This window comes from Somniosus microcephalus, chromosome 19 (genome assembly GCF_052327205.1).
Source record: "Somniosus microcephalus isolate GS21.2 chromosome 19, FLI_Smic_1.0, whole genome shotgun sequence".
Taxonomy (NCBI): domain Eukaryota; kingdom Metazoa; phylum Chordata; class Chondrichthyes; order Squaliformes; family Somniosidae; genus Somniosus; species Somniosus microcephalus.
Genome location: NC_141005.1, coordinates 4,157,628 through 4,179,480, shown reverse-complemented (window position 1 = coordinate 4,179,480; position 21,853 = coordinate 4,157,628). Strand labels below are relative to the sequence as shown.

The 21,853-nt window shown below is 51.8% G+C and overlaps 1 protein-coding gene across 2 annotated transcripts; it reads right to left on the bottom strand.

Moving 5' to 3' along the window:
• Nucleotides 1–633: 633 nt before the first annotated feature.
• Nucleotides 634–21,849, bottom strand: eif2b1 (eukaryotic translation initiation factor 2B, subunit 1 alpha). 2 transcript variants are annotated; one of them, XM_086011835.1, is made up of 9 exons: nucleotides 21,638–21,849; nucleotides 12,112–12,213; nucleotides 11,598–11,734; nucleotides 7,546–7,662; nucleotides 3,612–3,724; nucleotides 2,855–2,923; nucleotides 2,590–2,665; nucleotides 1,193–1,318; nucleotides 634–792 (listed from the first exon to the last, which is right to left on the bottom strand). In XM_086011835.1, exons 1-9 carry the CDS (start codon nucleotides 21,648–21,650, stop codon nucleotides 637–639), a joined length of 909 nt encoding a protein of 302 aa, XP_085867961.1. In that variant the 5' UTR covers nucleotides 21,651–21,849; the 3' UTR covers nucleotides 634–636. The 2 variants fall into 2 exon arrangements, with proteins under 2 accessions (XP_085867961.1, XP_085867962.1); XM_086011836.1 differs by lacking the exon at nucleotides 21,638–21,849 and having other exon boundaries at nucleotides 11,598–11,784; nucleotides 12,112–12,202.
• Nucleotides 21,850–21,853: the final 4 nt, after the last annotated feature.

The following is a 21,853-nucleotide window of genomic DNA, read 5'->3' as shown; positions in this document are numbered from 1 at the left end:
TGTATCATAGAATCGTAACATTTACAGCACAGGTAACCATTCGGCCCATCACGCCTGTGCCAGCTCATAGTCCCTCTCAAATTTTTATTTTTCAAATATTTCTCCACTTCCCTTTTAAAAGCTATTGTGAATTCTGCTTCCTGCACAATTTCTGTTTGGAGCCTCTGTGTAAAAAAAATTATCTTAAATATCTGCCCTCTAGTTACTGATTCAACAACCTGGGTAATTTTTTCCTGATTTACTTATCAATATAAGTGGAGGTAACTGGCTTTAAAAATTTACCCCTAATTGGCCTGGATTTTTAACCTCTCCCAAGAGATCCCATGGTGTCGGGTGGGGTGGGAGTCTATATATTGTGAGGTACAAGAGATTGCAGTTGTGGGACAGGCTGGAGTGGCGCAGAGGGTTTTTTCCTGTCAGTCATTGTTCACAACACTCTGGCCGTTCTAAACCAGTTCTTGTATTTTTGGCACTTCATGAATATCATTTAATGAGAATTACTAATTGATCTGTGGAGTATATTTAAAAGATAATCGTCCCGTTTTGTCCACCTGGTTTTGTATGCCGATCTTGCATTTTTGGAGATTTTTCTGGTTAATTACTGTACAGTTTTCAAAAGAAGTGCACGAGTGATTATTACAAATACAATTTAATTAATTCGTCACTAACAGCAGACGGTGTCAGAACCCCCAGATCCGTGAACAAAAGTGTAATGAATGATGGGGGTGTGTAGTCCACTGTCGGATGCTCGTCTGCTAGATTCTTCGCTGATTTCAATATGTCTGCTTTGTACTGTTAAAACAAAAACAGGTCATTAACATTTTACAACCACAGGCATTTATACCAGAGCACAGGAGACGGCAATTTGGTCCATCATGTCTGTGCCAGCTCTTTGCTACAACAAATCCCACTGCCCTGTATTTCCTTTAAAAGATGCACTTGTCTCTACATCAAAATACAAATTTCTCTATTGCTGATGACAGAAGATAAGTAACAAACACGGGATTCTACGTGTACAGAAATACATTAAAAAATCTAAAATAAGTGACTGAAGCAGAAACTGGCACTAATGTACGTCACCGGGGTTTGATTGTAAGATTTGTTGGTTCATGTTCCAGTAACCTCAAAATTCACAGCCCCAGGAATAAGAGAACTTCAGTTTACACAAATACTTCCAGTTCGGTTTTCTTACCTTAAATCGATCGGGAACATCTTGCTGATTGAGGGGAAAAAGCCGGACAAATTTGAAACTCTCTGCCACCACATAGAAGGGTTTATTGTGTGATTTTGCACACACAGCCATTTGGTAAGTTCCAATCTGCAAGGGTAGGGAAAAATAAATGCCATTCATTCAGATGGTAATGATAAGCTTCACACAACAGGAGTTAAACTTATGAGAACTTTACTCCATGGATACACAATCCTTTGTGGATATAAAGCAGTGACCAGCAGGATTTCAAAAACACTTGATTCAATATTTTGAAGTTAATTTTTTGGAAATGCTTTGATTTCAAGCAGTATAAATGCAGAAATAACAGTAACGCTACAAATTGCAGAATTGGAGACACTGCAGAAAGAATCCGCTCACCCTGGGTCCCAGAGTGAGCCTGTGGCTCAGTGGTAGCATTCCCCACTCTCCAGACAGTCCCAGCGAGTGGAGACAGGAGCTCCGGCTCGGAATTCCGAATTGACATCCAGTGGGATTCTCGCGTCCAGTGGGTGTGGGTGGCCCCCGGCCCGCCCCCCCCAATCATACTCCCCAATCGGCTAGGCTGTTCAAGGGTGATGTCAGGAAACACATCTTCACACACACGGGATTGTGGATGCTGGGGGTCGATTGAAATTTTCAAGACGGAGATCGCTAGATTTTAGGTAAAGTTATCAAAGGACATGGAGCAAAGGTAAATGAGTTGAGGTACAGATCAGCCATGATCTAATTGAATGCCGAACAGGCTCGAGGGCTGAATGCCCTCCTCCTGTTCCTGTGTTCCACTTCGGTTTGACAAGTGCCAAACTGGGTTTAAAAATGCTGCTGAGCTCTTTGGATCTCCCAAGCACTTCTAAAATCTAGTTGGAATAAATTTATTTAAGTGGTTAGAGTTCAGGCACTCACGATGTGGGTGTAGAGGATTAAGGGGTGATCTGATTGAGGTTTTTAAGATGATTAAAAGGAGTTGATGGGGTAGATAGAGAGAAACTATTTCCTTTGGTGGGGGGAGTCCAGAACAAGGGGGCAGAACCTTAAAATTAGAGCCAGGCCGTTCAGGGGTGATGTCAGGAAGCACTTCTTCACACAAAGTAGTGGAACTCGAACTCTTTTCCCCCCAAAAAAACTTGTGTCTGGAGGTCAATTGAAAACTTCAACAATGAAATCTAAGATTTTTGTTCGGTAAGGGTATTAAAAGATATGGAGCAAAGACGGGTAAATGGAGTTAAGATGCAGATCAGCCATGACATAATTAAATGGCAGAACAAGCTCGAGGGGCTGAATGGCCTCCTGCTGTTCCTGTGATTCATTTCTCGGTCACGGATTAGTCAGTTGGTTAGAATCCCTCTCTGACTGAGTGAGTGAAAGGAACAAACTGTTACCTTGTTAATGATTCCTCCGCTTTCCACCACCCCTTCAGCACCGACCAGCAGCAGGTCCACTTTCTCCATAATGTACCTGCAAAAGGGGGAAACTCGGTTCATGAGAGGGCCCAGAAAACAGATTATCGCTAAACTAATCATCCAATCAGCAGAGCCAAACTAACTACAATAAATATAACATTGACTAAGTAACATTTCCAATGCCACATCTGGTACCAATGGGACTCTTTCATTCTGTCCAACAGGAACATGTTTCTCAACATACCCAACCGAAGCATCCAGTATCACCGTTACGGGAATGTTCAGCTTTTTCAGCTCTTCTGCACTTTTGAGTCTGGAAGACAAACAGGCCAGCACTTTGATTCACTCCGTACATCCTAGAACACTTTTAAACGTAATTTCTATACAAGTAAATTGCCCAGTCAGCTGATGAATGCAAGTTTTTAATATACAAAATGGCGACAGTGTTGGGAGTGACTTAATAAACTCGCTCTGCAGAGCCCACTAGTGGCCAGGGCCTGCAACTACACGGACAGTTGACATAGCAAAATTGAATGGTAAACTTGACGGAAAAGTGGAACCAAAAGTCACGGCAAGTGGACAGGAAGTGCGCGCACTGTGCAGGATTTTTAATAATATATTAGTTGATCTTCATGACACGGCACACGGGAGTCACGATCAAGTGTAGCGGGGTTCGAGTGCAACACTCGGGGGCATTGTTAGGGGCGTGCAATCGCACAGGGCCCCGATCGGATCCAGTGACAGTGATGCTAAATACTAATACAATGTAGGGGCCCCAAACTGCACCTTTGCACGGGGACCCCACAAAGCTAACACCGCCCCTGATAACACTCCTGTCATCATACGTACTGTGAGCAGAGCCAATGGCGGGTCAGCTCTGTAATGTAGATAGAATAGTACAACAGAGAAGTGTATCCTTGGAACAGCCACTGGCCAGAAGTTTCTCCAAGTGACTGACTATTCTAAAAAGCATACACTACACACAACGTGTCTACACTTACCCGGAAGAATCGGGTTGTGATTCTGTGATATAAACACTGAAGCGTTTCTTGGCTTCAGCTGCTTTCTCCAACACTCGCAGGACGACCCGCGAGGAAGCATGGGTTAAAACTTTCTGTGAAAGAAAGATTTCATAAAATACGGATTAGTGGCAGGAGACACCTGTTATAAACACAATGTGCCAAATTCTAGGCTCTAATTGCCAAACACGATGTTTGGTCCTGATTTTAACTTCTCCATCAATGCAAAGTAGAAAATGGAGGCAAAGGACTTCTTCACAAAGGGACGTGCATCTAAGAGCACCTCCGAAACACCAACACTCCTTAAAGGACGGGAGCAGAGATATTCTGAAGCTGTTTCAGTTTTCACAGTTGAGAAAGGACAAAATACCAGCAGGACAAGGGAACCTAAAAATGAGTCATGGGGAGGAACCTATTGGATTTAATATAAGTTAAAAAAAAGATAGTGGAGGAAAATAATGGGACTTTAGATAAACCTCCAGGACTTGATGGTTTCCACCCCAGGGTATTAAAAGAAATAGGTTAGGAAACTGCAGATGTGTTAGTCATAATTTTCTGAAGTTCTCCAGATTCAGAAATAGTCCACTTGGATTGGAAAATTGCAAATGTCGCTCCATTATTTAAGAAGGGAGGGAGAGAATAATCAGGTAACTACAGGCATGTCTGTCTACCATCAGTTGTGGGGAATTTACTGTAAATTATCAAGTTAGAGGCTTGATATTAACACCCCCCACCACGATGGGCCGAATGGCCTCCTTCTGTGCGATTCTATAATCTCCAGCATTTCAATCGATCCGGAACTCCTGGGAGTATCCCTTTCAAAGGAAAGGCCTAGGCCAAGTCAAGTTCAAAACGCAACAGTCACAATAGTCACACCATCCAAAATAACAACAGAAAATGCTGGAAAAACTCAGCAGGCCAGGCAACATCCGTGGAGAGAAATTAGTCGACGTTTCGGGTGAACCCTTTTTCAAAACTGGAAAGGAAATGAAATAGATCGAAGGCAGGGCTGCGATAGAACAAAAGAAGTAAAGAGACATTAAGAGGTATTCAAAACCAGACGAGATGGTGATAGGACAGAGGAGACAAAAGACGGCTCAGATTAGGTGTGAAGTGTACTGGCAGGATGGGAGACAGCTGCCATGTGGGAGAGCAAAAAAAAAAAAAAATGTAATAGGGGCCGAGGTTATGATCTGAAATTGTTGAACTCGATATTGAGTCCGGAAGCCATTTCTCTGCTCCCCTCACTCACTCCAACCTACCTCCCTCTGAACTTGCAGCACTCCATTCTCTTAGATCCAACCCCGACATGGTCATTAAACCTGCTGACAAGGGTGGTGCTGTTGTTGTTTGGCGAACTGACCTCTACCTAGCGGAAGCTGAACGCCAACTCTCCGACAACTCCACGTGGACCATGACCCCACTACCGAACATCAAACCACCATTTCCAAGACTGTCACTGACCTCATCTCCTCTGGAGATCTTCCCCCCGCGGCCGCCAACCTCATAATAATAATAATAATCAACTTTATTGTCATTGTTAGTGCACAAGTGCAGTACAACGAAATGTAGGCTTGCGGCTCCCGAGAGTGTACATTTAGATTAAGACATTTAACATTCAACATTCATTTGGCTTGTAATACATAAACATAATAAAGTGCATTGGCAGATGTGCAGGCTTTAGAGTTTATTTGTAGAGTTCAGTAGGATGACAGCCCTGGGAAAGAAGCTGTTCCTAAATCTGGTCGTTCGGGTGCGAATGCATCTGTAGCGTCTCCCAGATGGCAGGGGGGGCGAACAAACTGTGGCTGGGGTGGGTAGGGTCTTTGATGATGGTCAGTGACCTCCGTAAACAGCGTTTCTACCTCCTTCCCAAGATCCACAAACAGGACTGCCCCGGTAGACCCATCGTTTCAGCCTGTTCTTGCCCCACGGAACTTATCTCTTCCTATCTCGACTCTATCTTTTCTCCCCTTGTCCAGTCTCTTCCCACCTACATCCGCGACTCTTCGGACACCCTCCGCCACTTTAACAGTTTCCAGTTTCCTGGCCCCAACCGCTTTCTTTTCACCATGGACGTACAATCTCTCTACACCTCCATCCCCCACCAGAATGGCCTGAAGGCACTCCGCTTCTTCCTTGAACAGAGGCCCGACCAGTCCCCATCCACCACCACCCTCCTCCGCCTGGCTGAACTTGTTCTCGCATTGAACAACTTCTCCTTTAACTCCACTCATTTCCTCCAAATCAAAGGTGTTGCTATGGGTACCCGCATGGGTCCTAGCTATGCCTGCCTTTTCGTGGGATATGTGGAACACTCTTTGTTCCAGTCCTACTCAGGTCCCCTCCCTCACCTCTTTTTCCGATACATTGATGACTATATCGGTGCCGTTTCCTGCTCTCGCCCCGAACTAGACAATTTCATTCACTTTGCCTCCAATTTCCACCCTTCCCTCACCTTCACATGGTCCATCTCTGACTCCTCCCTTCCCTTCCTCGACTTCTCCGTCTCCATCTCTGGGGACAGGTTATCGACCAATATTCACTACAAGCCCACTGACTCCCACAGCTACCTGGACTACACTTCCTCCCACCCCGCCTCCTGTAAGGACTCTATTTCATTCTCCCAGTTTCTCCGTCTCCGCCGTATCTGTTCCGACGATGCCACCTTCCACACCAGTGCTTCCAACATGTCTTCCTTTTTCCTCAACCGAGTATTCCCATCTACCGTGGTTGACACGGCCCTCGACCGTGTCCGTTCTATCTCCCGCACTTCTGCCCTCACCCCTGCCCCTCCCTCCCGGAACCACGATAGGGTTCCCCTTGTCCTCACCTTTCACCCCACCAGCCTCCACATTCAACGGATTATCCTCCGCCATTTCTGCTACCTCCAAAGTGATCCCACCACCAAACGCATCTTCCCCTCCCCTTTCAGCATTCCGTAGGGACCGCTCCCTCCGAGATACCCGAGTCCACTCCTCTATCACCCCCAACAGTCCTTCCCCTTCGCCTGGCACCTTCCCATGCAAGCGCAGGAGATGTAACACCTGCTCCTATACCTCCCCCCTTCCTACTATCCAGGGCCCCAAACACCCCTTCCAGGTGAAACAGCAATTTACTTGTACTTCTTGCAATCTAGTATACTGTATTCGCTGCTCACGATGCGGTCTCCTCTACACTGGGGAGACCAAACACAGATTGGGTGACCGCTTTGCGGAACACCTCCGTTCAGTCCGTAAGGGTGACCCCGAGCTTCCGGTCGCCTGTCATTTTAATTCACTGCTCCATTCCCACTCGGACCTCACCGTCCTTGGCCTCTTGTATTGTTCCACGGAAGCTCAACGTAAACTCGAGGAACAGCACCTCATCTTCCGATTAGGCACTTTGTAGCCTTCCGGACTCGATATCGAGTTCAACAATTTCAGATCATAACCTCAGCCCCTATTACATTTTTACTTTTTTTTTCTCTCTCCCACATGGCAGCTGTCTCCCATCCTGCCAGTATACTTCACACCTAATCTGAGCCGCCTTTGGTCTCCTCTGTCCTATCACCATCTCATCTGGTTTTGAATACCTCTTCATGTCTCTTTACTTCTTTTGTTCTATCGCAGCCCTGCCTTCGATCTATTTCATTTCCTTTCCAGTTTTGAAAAAGGGTTTCGACCCGAAACGTCGACTCTAATTTCTCTCCACGGATGTTGCCTGGCCTGCTGAGTTTTTCCAGCATTTTCTGTTGTTATTTCGGATTTCCAGCATCTGCAGTATTTTGCTATAGTCACACCATCCAGTACAGTTTCACATAAAGAGCACAGGGTGAGGCAGGTCAGACAGGGCGAGGCCGGAGGGATTGGGTGGGTTCGGTTCTCTACAGCGACAGTGCAAAGCAGATCTTGGTAATGACCCATTTAGTACTTACAGCTCCGTCTTTTATAAATGCGTGGCACAGGTTTGCGATCTTATTTCTTGAAACAGAAATTCTGTCCAAGTAAAGCTCTCCTCTGTCTATCATTGTCTTTTTGCACATTGAATAATCCTGCAATAAGAAAGTTGCATCAGTTCAAACTCGGTTATGTTGAACAATACAGAAACTGGAAACATCAAAAAACATCTAATACTAGTCGATCTCCCGTAGCATCTCATACGAGATTGGTGGCAAAAACAGGAAGACAGATTATTATCTGAATGGCAATAGATTGGGAGAAGGGGAAGTGCAACGAGACCTGGGTGTCCTTGTGCACCAGTCGCTGAAGGTAAGCATGCAGGTGCAGCAGGCGGTTAAGAAGGCAAATGGTATGTTGGCCTTCGTAGCGAGAGGGTTTGAGTACAGGAACAAGGATGTCTTGCTGCAGTTGTACAGGGCCTTGGTGAGACCACACCTGGAGTACTGTGTGCAGTTTTGGTCGCCTTATCTGAGGAAGGATGTTCTTGCCATGGAAGGAGTGCAGCGAAGATTCACCAGGCTGATACCTGGGATGGCAGGAATGATGTATGAGGAGAGATTGGGTCGACTGGGCTTGTACTCACTGGAGTTTAGAAGAATGAGAGGGGATCTCATTGAAACTTATAAAATTCTAACAGGACTAGACAGACTAGATGCAGGAAGGATGTTCCCGATGGCGGGGGAGTCCAGAATCAGGGGTCACAGTCTAAAGATAAGGGGTAAGCCATTTAGGACAGAGATGAGGAGGAATTTCTTCACCCAGAGAGTGGTGAACCTGTGGAATTCTCTACCATAGAAGGCAGTTGAGGCCAATTCATTAAATATATTCAAGAGAACGCTAAAGGGATCAAGGGATATGGGGAGAAGGCAGGGACAGGGTACTGAGTTTGGATGATCAGCCATGATCTCATTGAATGGTGGAGCAGGCTCGAGGGGCCGAATGGCCTACTCCTGCTCCTATCTTCTATGTTTCTATGTTTCTATGTAAGATCCAGTGTAGCATTCAGCTAAAGTGGGGCTCAGGGGGATAATTAGACCAGGGCATGAGATGTAATTCAGCCTCCATTTTAAGGTTATACATTCTGTCCTTATTTTTATATTTCCATTATAAATTTCCATGTCTACATTGTAAAAGTCAGATAGCCAGTTGGTTAAGGATAGAATACTAGAGCCTAGTCTATAGCTGCTTAAAGCCTTTATTTACAGAGACATAAATTACATCCTGTGCACCTCAAACTGGCAACAATTTACAAAGTCATCAGAATTCAACTGAATTGGAGCTTTGTAACTCCTGACCAGTTATTCTTCATTAAACACTTTGTTTCTACAGGTCAATGGGTTAAAAACCACGTCCCGTGAAACGGGTTTTCACGCTGCTATCAGAGATCAGCAGACCCAGTGTGGTATCAGTAAACAATACAAGATACCACCGCCTGCCGAGGCCTGTGACCAAGAATTACATCAAACAGCTCAGTCCAGGGGAATCATTAAGACACAGAAGGAGGTCAGGCTACATCTGGGAAAAGGAGTTTCTCTCTTAGGTTACAGAAGAAGCCGAGATGCGACACTACTCGTTCACCAACACTAACGTAAGGGGAAAATACATTATGCTGCAGTCCACAAATGTAGTCAGAATACTGGGTTTAAACGAGTCATCCAGGCTTTTGGGCCACTTCAGTGCGTACATCAGAGTCCGGTAAAGTTTAAAATCACCATCCCTACTAATTCTCAGATACCAACAGATCTTAGACTTCTGATTTAAGATTCAGACAAAGGTGCTAAGAACAGCTTTTCTTCAAACCACCCAATCACAAAAACTAGACAGGAAAAAATAACTGGAGTGGAAATAGGAGTAAGTGGCCTGGGATCGGCCGCTGTGTACGGCCCGGGATCGGATCGGATCGGATCCTGTGTACGGCCCGGGATCGGATCAACCGCTGTGTACGGCCCGGAATCGGATCGGATCGGCCGCTATATACAGCCCGGGATCGGATTGGATCGACCACTGTATACGGCCCGGGATCGGATCGACCACTGTGTACGGCCCAGGATCGGATCGGATCGAGCGCTGTGTACGGCCCAGGATCGGATCGACCGCTGTGTACGGCCCGGGATCGGGTCGACCGCTGTGCACGGCCCGGGATCGGATCGACCGCTGTGCACGGCCCGGGATCGGGTCGGCCGGTGTGCACGGCCCGGGATCGGATCGACCGCTGTGTACGGCCCGGGATCGGATCGACCGCTGTGTACGGCCCGGGATCGGATCGACCGCTGTGCACGGCCCGGGATCGGGTCGGCCGGTGTGCACGGCCCGGGATCGGATCGACCGCTGTGTACGGCCCGGGATCGGATCGGCCGCTGTGTACGGCCCGGGATCGGATCGGCCGCTGTGTACGGCCCGGGATCGGATCGGCCGCTGTGTACGGCCTGGGATCGGATCAGATCGATCGCTGTGTACGGCCTGGGATCGGATCGGATCGGCCGCTGTGTACGGCCCGGGATTGGATCGACCGCTCTGTACGGCCCGGGATCGGATCGGATACTGTGTACGGCCCGGGATCGGATCGACCGCTGTGTACGGCCCGGGATCGGATCGACCACTGTGTACGGCCCGGGATCGGATCGGCCGCTGTGTACGGCCTGGGATCGGATCAGATCGATCGCTGTGTACGGCCTGGGATCGGATCGGATCGGCCGCTGTGTACGGCCCGGGATCGGATCGGATACTGTGTACGGCCCGGGATTGGATCGACCGCTCTGTACGGCCCGGGATCGGATCGGATACTGTGTACGGCCCGGGATCGGATCGACCGCTGTGTACGGCCCGGGATCGGATCGACCACTGTGTACGGCCCGGGATCGGATCGACCGCTGTGTACGGCCCGGGATCGGATCGACCGCTGTGTACGGCCCGGGATCGGATCGGCCGCTGTGTACGGCCCGGGATCGGATCGACCGCTGTGTACGGCCCGGGATCGGATCGACCGCTGTGTACGGCCCGGGATCGGATCGGCCGCTGTGTACGGCCCAGGATCGACCGCTGTGTACGGCCCGGGATCGGATCGACCGCTGTGTACGGCCCGGGATCGGATCGACCGCTGTGTACGGCCCGGGATCGGATCGGCCGCTGTGTGCGGCCCGGGATCGGATCGGTCGCTGTGTACGGCCCAGGATCGGATCGACCGCTGTGTACGGCCTGGGATCGGATCGACCGCTGTGCACGGCCCGGGATCGACCGCTGTGTACGGCCCGGGATCGGATCGGCCGCTGTGTACGGCCCAGGATCGACCGCTGTGTACGGCCCGGGATCGGATCGGCCGCTGTGTACGGCCCGGGATCGGATCGACCGCTGTGTACGGCCCGGGATCGGATCGGCCGCTGTGTGCGGCCCGGGATCGGATCGGCCGCTGTGTACGGCCCGGGATCGGATCGGTCGCTGTGTACGGCCCAGGATCGGATCGGTCGCTGTGTACGGCCCGGGATCGACCGCCGTGTACGGCCCGGGATCGGATCGACCGCTGTGTACGGCCTGGGATCGGATTGACCGCTGTGTACAGCCTGGGATCGGATTGACCGCTGTGTACGGCCTGGGATCGGATTGACCGCTGTGTACGGCCTGGGATCGGATCGACCGCTGTGTATGGCCCGGGATCGGATCGACCGCTGTGTACGGCCCGGGATCGGATCGACCGCTGTGTACGGCCTGGGATCGGATCGACCGCTGTGTATGGCCCGGGATCGGATCGACCGCTGTGTACAGCCTGGGATCGGATCGACCACTGTGTACGGCTCGGGATCGGATCGACCGCTGTGTACGGCCCGGGATCGGATCAACCGTTGTGTACGGCCCGGGATCAACTGCTGTGTATGGCCCGGGATTGGGCAGGTGACCAAAAGCTTAATCAAAGAGGTAGGTTTTAAGGAGTGTCTTAAAGGAGGAGAGAGATGTAGAGAGGAGCGGTTTAGGGAGGGGATTCCAGAGCTTACGTTCGAATATATACAAAAGGTTCTGCCCAGCCAGTACATACCGGGTGTTCCAGGGATGTGAGACTGATAAAGCGGAGGAAAAGTTCACCACCTGAAGACACTGCCACTGAAGAGTCGACGCTGGTCAGGGTTTTAATGGCTGCCATCAGATTCTCCCTCAGACCCTGAAGGGTCTCACCTAATTCCAGAAAAACAGAACGACAGCGCACTTTCTGAAGCTCGCAGTGACTAGAAGAGATTGTGATTTCTTTAGGCATTGAGAACATGTATTTATACCAAATATCTGAGGGACTGAGTCAGCCAATCGGGGCACGGTGGTGCAGTGGTTATGTTACTGGACCAGTAATCCAGACAACGTTAGTTGGAGAATTTCAATTCAGCTAAAAAAATCTGAAAATACTCCGACAACAACTGCTTTTCTGCACATAAATCGCAGGGTTATTTGAAATCTGTTGTATAATTTTTAAGCTTGGGAGATTGTACAGGCTCAAAAAAATCTACGTGTATGAAAGCTGTTTTAAACACAGCGTTACAATAATGCTGGGTCTCGGTTACCTTTGTCTCTCTTCAAAAACTCCAGCAAGGTGCGAATGGCAGCAACGGCAGAAGCAACATCTTCACTCTCTTTCATTTGGGTTTTGAAATAATCCACAAGCTCTGCAACAAGCCAGTTAGTGCTTTAAATAAATTAACACACAAACATTGTGTTTTATTTGAGACACACACACACCCCGTCACTTCATGTGTTCAGATGGTTTTCTAATCAACAACTTGCATTTACACAGCACCTTTAATGTAGTAAAACATCCCAAGGCGCTTCACAGGAGCGATTATCAACCAAATTTGACACCGAGCCACATAAGGAGATATTAGTACGATAGCAAAATACTGCAGATGTTGGAAATCCGAAATAACAACAGAAAATGCTGGAAAAACTCAGCAGGTCAGGCAGCATCCTTGGAGAGAAATTTGAGTTGACGTTTCGGGTCCGACCCGAAACGTCAACTCAAATTTCTCTCCACGGATGTTGCCTGACCTGCTAAGTTTTTCCAGCATTTTCTGTTGTTATTAAGGAGATATTAGGGCAGGTGACCAAAAGCTTGGTCAAAGAGGTAGGTTTTAAGGAGCGTCTTCAAGGAGGAGAGGTTTAGGGAGGGAATTCCAGAGCTCGGGGCCCAGGCAGCTGAAGGCACGGCCGCCAATGGTGGAGCGATTAAAATCGGGGATGCTCAAGAGGCCAGAATTGGAGGAGCGCAGAGATCTCGGAGGGTTGTTGGGCTGGAGGACGTTACAGAGATAGGGAGGGGCGAGGTATGAACACAAGGATGAGAATATTAAAATCGAGGCATTGATGGACCAGGAGCCAATGTAGGTCAGTGAGCACAGGGGTGATGGGTGAACGGGGCTTGGTGTGAGTTAGGACACGGGGCAGTGAGCACAGGGGGTGATGGGTGAACGGGACTGGGTGTGAGTTAGGACACGGGGCAGTGAGCACGGGGTGATGGGTGAACGGGACTGGGTGTGAGTTAGGACACGGGGCAGTGATGGGTGAATGGGACTGGGTGTGAGTTAGGACACGGGGCAGTGAGCACAGGGGGTGATGGGTGAACGGGACTGGGTGTGAGTTAGGACACGGGGCAGTGAGCACGGGGTGATGGGTGAACGGGACTGGGTGTGAGTTAGGACACGGGGCAGTGAGCACGGGGGGTGATGGGTGAACGGGACTGGGTGTGAGTTAGGACACGGGGCAGCGAGCACAGGGGGTGATGGGTGAACGGGACTGGGTGTGAGTTAGGACACGGGGCAGCGAGCACAGGGAGTGATGGGTGAACGGGACTGGGTGTGAGTTAGGACACGGGGCAGTGAGCACAGGGGGTGATGGGTGAACGGGACTGGGTGCGAGTTAGGACACGGGGCAGTGAGCACAGGGGGTGATGAGTGAATGGGACTGGGTGTGAGTTAGGACACGGGGCAGTGAGCACAGGGGGTGATGGGTGAACGGGACTGGGTGTGAGTTAGGACACGGGGCAGTGAGCACAGGGGGTGATGGGTGAATGGGACTGGGTGTGAGTTAGGACACGGGGCAGTGAGCACGGGGTGATGGGTGAATGGGACTGGGTGTGAGTTAGGACACGGGGCAGTGAGCACGGGGTGATGGGTGAACGGGACTGGGTGTGAGTTAGGACACGGGGCAGTGAGCACGGGGGGTGATGGGTGAATGGGACTGGGTGTGAGTTAGGACACGGGGCAGTGAGCACAGGGGGTGATGGGTGAACGGGACTGGGTGTGAGTTAGGACACGGGGCAGCGAGCACAGGGGGTGATGGGTGAACGGGACTGGGTGTGAGTAGGACACGGGGCAGCGAGCACAGGGAGTGATGGGTGAACGGGACTGGGTGTGAGTTAGGACACGGGGCAGTGAGCACAGGGGGTGATGGGTGAACGGGACTGGGTGCGAGTTAGGACACGGGGCAGTGAGCACAGGGGGTGATGAGTGAATGGGACTGGGTGTGAGTTAGGACACGGGGCAGTGAGCACAGGGGGTGATGGGTGAACGGGACTGGGTGTGAGTTAGGACACGGGGCAGTGTGCACAGGGGGTGATGAGTGAATGGGACTGGGTGTGAGTTAGGACACGGGGCAGTGAGCACAGGGGGTGATGGGTGAACAGGACTGGGTGTGAGTTAGGACACGGGGCAGTGAGCACAGGGGGTGATGGGTGAACGGGACTCGGTGTGAGTTAGGACACAGGGCAGTGAGCACAGGGGTGATGGGTGAACGGGACTGGGTGTGAGTTAGGACACGGGCAGCGAGCACAGGGAGTGATGGGTGAACGGGACTGGGTGTGAGTTAGGACACGGGGCAGTGAGCACAGGGGGTGATGGGTGAACGGGACTGGGTGCGAGTTAGGACACGGGGCAGTGAGCACAGGGGGTGATGAGTGAATGGGACTGGGTGTGAGTTAGGACACGGGGCAGTGAGCACAGGGGGTGATGGGTGAACGGGACTGGGTGTGAGTTAGGACACGGGGCAGTGAGCACAGGGGGTGATGGGTGAACGGGACTGGGTGTGAGTTAGGACACGGGGCAGTGAGCACAGGGGGTGATGGGTGATATGCCTATCAATTAGTCCAATAAAAGGCGACGAGTTAAGAACGTAACTGAAGGTTTTTATTGGCTAAATAACAGAGCCCACCCTCGTGGGTGATCCGATCCAACAGGGAGGAATACTAGCCAGTCAGCTACCTTTATACCTGGGCAGGTAATGGGCGGAGTCGGAGGTGGTCAGCCCAGGTATAACAGTGCGACAAGAGGCGACCTCGTGTAGTGATGTGACAGTGAGAACAGTGAGAACAATATACAGTGATAACTATAACAGTGGTTTACCACATTCACCCCTTGTTTAGATTAGAGTCCGGCGGGGTGAAGTGTATTACCAGCTCTGGTATGTCAGTCTGTCCGGAGGCTTCGTTAGCCTCTCCGATCGTCGCAGCGGCGGTGTTACATTATCCGGTGTTAAAGCTGGTGTCTGCGTAGTCGGCAAAGGCTCGTGGGGTTCCGGCATGCCGTCTACCTCGGCTGGACTCGGGGGGTTGGGAGGGGGGGGTGAGGGTGCGAGGTCTCGTAAGGAGACAGTGTCCTCCCGTCCGTCTGGGTAAGCCACATAGGCGTACTGGGGGTTGGCGCGCAGGAGGTTCACCTTCTCGACCAGGGGGTCCGTTTTATGGGCCCTCACGTGCTTTCGCAGCAAGACGGGTCCCGGAGAGGTCAGCCAGGTTGGTAGGGTGGTTCCCGTAGTCGACTTCCTGGGGAAGACAAACATTCGGGCATGGGGGGTGGTGTTAATGGCAGTGCAAAGTAGTGACCGGATGGAGTGCAGCGCAATCGGGAGGACCTCTTGCCAGCGGGAGGTTGGGAGGCCCTTAGACTTTAAGGCTAAGAGGGTGGCCTTCCATACCGTCGCGTTCTCTCTTTCCACCTGGCCGTTCCCTCGGGGGTTGTAGCTGGTGGTCCTGCTTGCTGCAATACCCCTCTCCAATAGGAACTGACGGAGTTCCTCGCTCATGAAGGAGGCGCCCCGGTCACTATGTATATAGTTCGGGAACCCGAACAAGGCGAAGAGTTTGTTCAGGCATTTAATGACCGTGTTACTGGTCATGTCTGGGCAGGGGAAGGCAAAGGGGAAACGGGAGTACTCATCAACGATGTTGAGGAAGTACACATTACGGTCGGATGACGGTAGGGGCCCCTTGAAGTCGATGCTCAGACGCTCGAAGGGGCGGGTGGCCTTGATCAGGCTTGCTCTGTCCGGCTTATAGAAGTGCGGTTTGCACTCAGCACAGATCTGGCAGTTCCTGGTCATGGTCCTGACCTCCTCGATGGAGTATGGCAGGTTGCGGGCCTTAATGAAATGGTAGAGTCTGGTGACTCCGGGGTGGCAGAGGTCATTGTGGAGGGTCTGAAGTCTATCACTTTGCGCGCTGGCGCATGTAATGCGTGAAAGAGCATCAGGGGGGTCGTTCAGTTTACCGGGCCGGTACAAGATCTCATAATCATAGGTGGAAAGCTCGATTCTCCACCTCAAGATTTTGTCGTTCTTGATCTTGCCCCTCAGCTTGTTATTAAACATGAAGGCAACCGAGCGTTGGTCGGTGAGGAGGGTAAATCGTTTGCCTGCCAAGTAGTGCCTCCAGCGCCGTACTGCCTCCACAATTGCCTGGGCTTCCTTCTCGACCGACGAGTGTCGGGTCTCGGGGCCCTGTAGGGTCCTTGAGAAGAAGGCTACCGGCCTACCCTCCTGGTTAAGGGTAGCGGCTAGGGCGAAGTCGGATGCATCGCTCTCCACTTGGAAGGGGATTGACTCATCCACTGCGTGCATTGTGGCCTTGGCTATGTCTCCCTTAATGAGGGAGAAGGCCGCGCACGCCTCTTCCGTGAGGGGGAAGGATGTGGTTTTCAGGAGGGGTCTGGCTTTGTCCGCATAATTGGGTACCCATTGGGCATAGTAGGCGAAAAGCCCCAGGGTTCTCCTAAGTGCTTTTGGACAGTGGGGGAGGGGTAGCTCCATGAGGGGGCGCATTCTTTCGGGGTCGGGGCCGATGACTCCGTTCTCTACTACACAGCCAAGGATGGCAAGGCGCGCTGTGTTAAACACGCATTTCTCCTTATTGTAGGTGAGGTTCAGCCGTTGGGCCGTACGGAGGAATTTCTCCAGATTCACGTCGTGGTCCTGCCGGTCGCGGCCGCAGATGGTGACGTTATCTAGGTAGGGGAATGTGGCCTGCAGTCCGTTCTGGTCAACCATCCGGTCCATCTCCCTTTGGAAGACCGAGACCCCGTTGGTGACGCCGAAGGGGACCCTAAGGAAGTGGTATAGGCGCCCATTCGCCTCGAAGGCGGTGTACTGGCGGTCCTCGGGGTGGATAGGGAGTTGGTGGTAGGCCGACTTAAGGTCGATGGTCGAGAATACGCGGTATTGTGCAATCTGATTGACCATGTCAGATATGCGGGGAAGGGGGTATGCGTCCAGCTGGGTGTATCTGTTTATGGTCTGGCTGTAGTCGATGACCAGGCGATTTTTATCGCCGGTCTTAACGACCACGACCTGGGCACGCCAGGGGCTGTTGCTCCCCTCGATGATGCCCTCCTTCAGGAGACGCTGCACCTCAGAGCTAATGAAAGCTCTGTCCCCAGCGCTGTACCGCCTGCTCTTGGTAGCGACGGGTTTGCAGTCGGGGGTGAGGTTAGCGAACAGGGAAGGTGGCGGCACCTTGAGGGTGGATAGGCTGCAGGTGTTACGCGGTGGGCGGTTTAACCTTCGCTGGTTGTCGACTGTGAGTGGGGGGAGGGGTCCACCGTATGCTAGGGTTACACTTTGGAGGTGGGATTGGAAGTCCAGCCCTAGTAGGACGGCAGCGCAGAGCTGGGGGAGGACGAGGAGTTTAAAGTTTTTATACTCTGTACCCTTAACCGACAAGGTCACAGCACAGTAGCCGCTAATGTCCGTGGCGTGGGACCTCGATGCCATCGAGATTCGGTTGCGCGTTGGCAGGACAGGGAGGGAGTAGTGGCTCACCGTGTCTGGGTGGATGAAGCTCTCCGTGCTTCCGCTGTCGAACAGGCAGGTCGTGGCGTGGCCGTTTACTTTGATGTCCATCATCGACTTGGACAGGTGGTGTGGGCGGGCTTGATCCAGAGTGACGGAGGCTAGCGTGTAGGTAAGTGAGTCGTTGTCGTCTGCGGGCGAGGCGGTCGTCGGGTCCGGGGGCCCGGTGGCAGTCGGGCGTGGTGGGTAAAATGGCGTCTCCCACGAGGTAGGACAAAATGGCGGAGAAGATGGCTGCCCCCATAACTCACATGAGGCACTATTGGGGTCGGTTGCCTTGATCAAAGATGGCCGCCCCCATGACTCACGTGTGGGGATACTGGCCTCAGTTGCCATGAAAGAAGATGGCCGCCCCCACAGTTCGCATGAGGCACTGCTGGCCTCTGAAGATCCGCTCCTGCAGGCCTTAGAGAAGTGGCCTTTCTTCCTGCAGGTTGTGCAGGTAGAGTTCCTGGCTGGGCAGCGCGACCTCGGGTGCTTCTCCTGGCCGCAAAAGAAGCAGCCGGCGGCCCGATCGCGGGTGCCCGATGTCGGAGCCGGTACCGGGGGTGGCGGGCCCGGTCGGGTCCGGGACGCCGACGCTGAGGTAGGTCCCGGGGGCGGCGCTGCGAAGGGTATTGCGGTAGGGGTCGGGCCCGAGTCCCAGGGTCGCGAGCAGTACCTGGAAAACGCCTCCTGGTCCTGATGGGCCACCTCCAGGGAGAGAGCGAGGGCTTCAGCTTTGTCCAGGTCGAGGTCTTTAGCTTCAAGCAGTCTTTGCCGTGAGTAGTCGGACCGTAGGCCTTTCACAAAGGCATCGCGGATATTATCTTCCGTATTTTCAACAGCCGTCACCGCTTTAAAGTCACAGTTCCTGCCGAGTGCTCTTAGCGCCCGTAAAAATTCAGCTACAGACTCTCCTGGCTGTTGCGGGCGGGATCTTAGGAGGTGCCTGGTGTACATGTAATTTACCGGGCTGCGGTACTGCTGTTTCAGTAGGTTGATAGCGGCCTCGTACGTAGTCGTGTCCTGTATGAGTGCGTATACTCTCGGGCTCGCTTGGGCGTTCAGAAGTCTTAGTTTGGATCTCTGCGGGGCGCCGGATTCTTCCAGGTAGGATTCGAAGCAGTCCAGCCAGTGTTTGAAGTTGAGGGCTGCGTTTGGTGCCTGTGGGTTTAGATCCAGGTATGGTGGTTTCAAGGCTTGCAGCCAAGCCGGCTGGTGTGGCCCGTTGTCTGGAGGCTGCTGTTGCTGTGCTGCTGGGTGAGCTCCTTGCTGTTGCTGTTCATTATCAGACATCTTTAAAATTTGGTCAATAAAATTGATATGCCTATCAATTAGTCCAATAAAAGGCGACGAGTTAAGAACGTAACTGAAGGTTTTTATTGGCTAAATAACAGAGCCCACCCTCGTGGGTGATCCGATCCAACAGGGAGGAATACTAGCCAGTCAGCTACCTTTATACCTGGGCAGGTAATGGGCGGAGTCGGAGGTGGTCAGCCCAGGTATAACAGTGCGACAAGAGGCGACCTCGTGTAGTGATGTGACAGTGAGAACAGTGAGAACAATATACAGTGATAACTATAACAGTGGTTTACCACAATGGGTGAACGGGACTCGGTGTGAGTTAGGACACAGGGCAGTGAGCACAGGGGTGATGGGTGAACGGGACTGGGTGTGAGTTAGGACACGGGGCAGCGAGCACAGGGGGTGATGGGTGAACGGGACTGGGTGTGAGTTAGGACACGGGGCAGTGAGCACAGGGGGTGATGAGTGAACGGGACTGGGTGTGAGTTAGGACACGGGGCAGTGAGCACAGGGGTGATGGGTGAACGGGACTGGGTGTGAGTTAGGACACGGGGCAGTGAGCACAGGGGGTGATGAGTGAACGGGACTGGGTGTGAGTTAGGATACGGGGCAGTGAGCACAGGGGGTGATGGGTGAACGGGACTCGGTGCGAGGTAGGATACGGGGCAGTGAGCACAGGGGGTGATGGGTGAACGGGACTGGGTGTGAGTTAGGACACGGGGCAGTGAGCACAGGGGTGATGGGTGAACGGGACTGGGTGTGAGTTAGGACACGGGGCAGTGAGCACAGGGGGTGATGAGTGAACGGGACTTGGTGCGAGTTAGGACACGGGGCAGTGAGCACAGGGGTGATGGGTGAACGGGACTTGGTGCGAGTTAGGACACGGGTCAGCGAGCACAGGGGGTGATGAGTGAATGGGACTTGGTGCGAGTTAGGATACGGGGGGTGATGAGTGAATGGGACTTGGTGCGAGTTAGGATACGGGCAGCTTTGTTGACAGGAAGCAAAGAGTTGGAATAAACGGGTCTTTTTCCGAGTGGCAGGCAGTGACTAGTGGGGTACCGCAGGGATCGGTGCTAGGACCCCAGCTATTCACAATATATATTAATGATCTAGATGAGGGAACTAGATGTAATATCTCCAAGTTTGCAGATGACACAAAGCTGGGTGGGCGTGTGTGCTGTGAGGAGGATGCAGAGAAACTCCAGTATGATTTGGACAGGTTGGGTGATTGGGCAGATGCATGGCAGATGCAGTATAATGTGGATAAATGTGAGGTTATCCACTTTGGTAGCAAAAACAGGAAGGCAGATTATTATCTGAACGGCAATAGATTGGGAGAAGGGGAAGTGCAACGAGACCTGGGTGTCCTTGTGCACCAGTCGCTGAAGGTAAGCATGCAGGTGCAGCAGGCGGTTAAGAAGGCAAATGGTATGTTGGCCTTCATAGCAAGAGGATTAGAGTACAGGAACAAGGATGTCTTGCTGCAGTTATACAGCGCCTTGGTGAGACCACACCTTGCGTATTGTGTGCAGTTTTGGTCACCTTATCTGAGGATGTTCTTGCCATGGAGGGAGTGCAGCGAAGATTCACCAGACTGATACCTGGGATGGCAGGAATGATGTTTGAGGAGAGATTGGGTCGATTGGACTTGTATTCGCTATCGTTTAGAAGAATGAGAGGGGATCTCATTGAAACTTATAAAATTCTATAAGGGCTAGACAGACTAGATGCAGGAAGGATGTTCCCGATGGCGGGCGAGTCCAGAACCAGGGGTCATAGTCTAAGGATAAGGGGTAAGCCATTTAGGACAGAGATGAGGAGGAATTTCTTCACCCAGCGAGTGGTGAACCTGTGGAATTCTCTACCACAGAAGGCAGTTGAGGCCAATTCATTAAATACATTCAAGAAGGAGTTGGATATATTTCTTAAGGCTAAAGGGATCAAGGGATGGGGGAGAAAGCAGGGACAGGGTACTGAATTTGGATGATCAGCCATGATCTCATTGAATGGCGGAGCAGGCTCGAGGGGCCGAATGGCCTACTCCTGCTCCTATCTTCTATGTTTCTATGTTTGTATTCTTGACCACACCAACTGCAGCACCTCAGCACGGTTACTGTTTTACTGCAACATTACAGTTGGATGGAATCACAGAATCAGAGGGAAGGACCTGACTCCCCATTGCACTGGGATCGCAAACTCAGCAGCTGCGATTTTCAAACCCAAATTGCAGATCAGCAAGAATTTTAGCAGTTCGGGTTCCAGGCTCATGATTCCTTTCATGCACATCCTTGTAATGTCAAGGCACTGTTATGTAATCTGATTAAGCGTTGCAATGAGGAACTCGGAATAGCTGAGGAACATCCATACTGTGGAAAACCAGTGGATAATGTAAACCTCACAGCTTTGTTATTGTTTTTCTATTAAATGCTTTGATGCAAATCAATCATACAAGGTTCCAGCACAGAATACCCTTTAATATCCCGCCCAATCTAATCAAACTCTGCTGCTCACTCCCTGTACCCTTTAATATCCCACCCAGTCTAATCACAATCGGGGAGAGTTCCACATTACAATCTCTCTCTGTAGAATCCCCTTTAACTTTTTTTGTGTTCTGCCGACACAAATCCGCTGGGTTTGTTGTTAAAGGGGAGGTGTCGGCGCAGCGCCCTCTGGTGACGGGCGGGTTACCTTGCTCATCCATGGCGCCACTCCCGCTCCCAGGCCGCAGCCTCTGTTTCGGTCTCCCTTTCTCTCCCCCCCGGGGCCGCTGGAAGCTCCGCTCGGGCTCGAGGTGTGGTCGGGTCCCTGTCTCCGCCGCCTGTCAGGAGCCGCTCCCCGCGCCGACTGAAAGCCTGAAGCCGCCGTCCGCGCCGCGCACCGCAATAAGCCCTCCCCCGATAACAA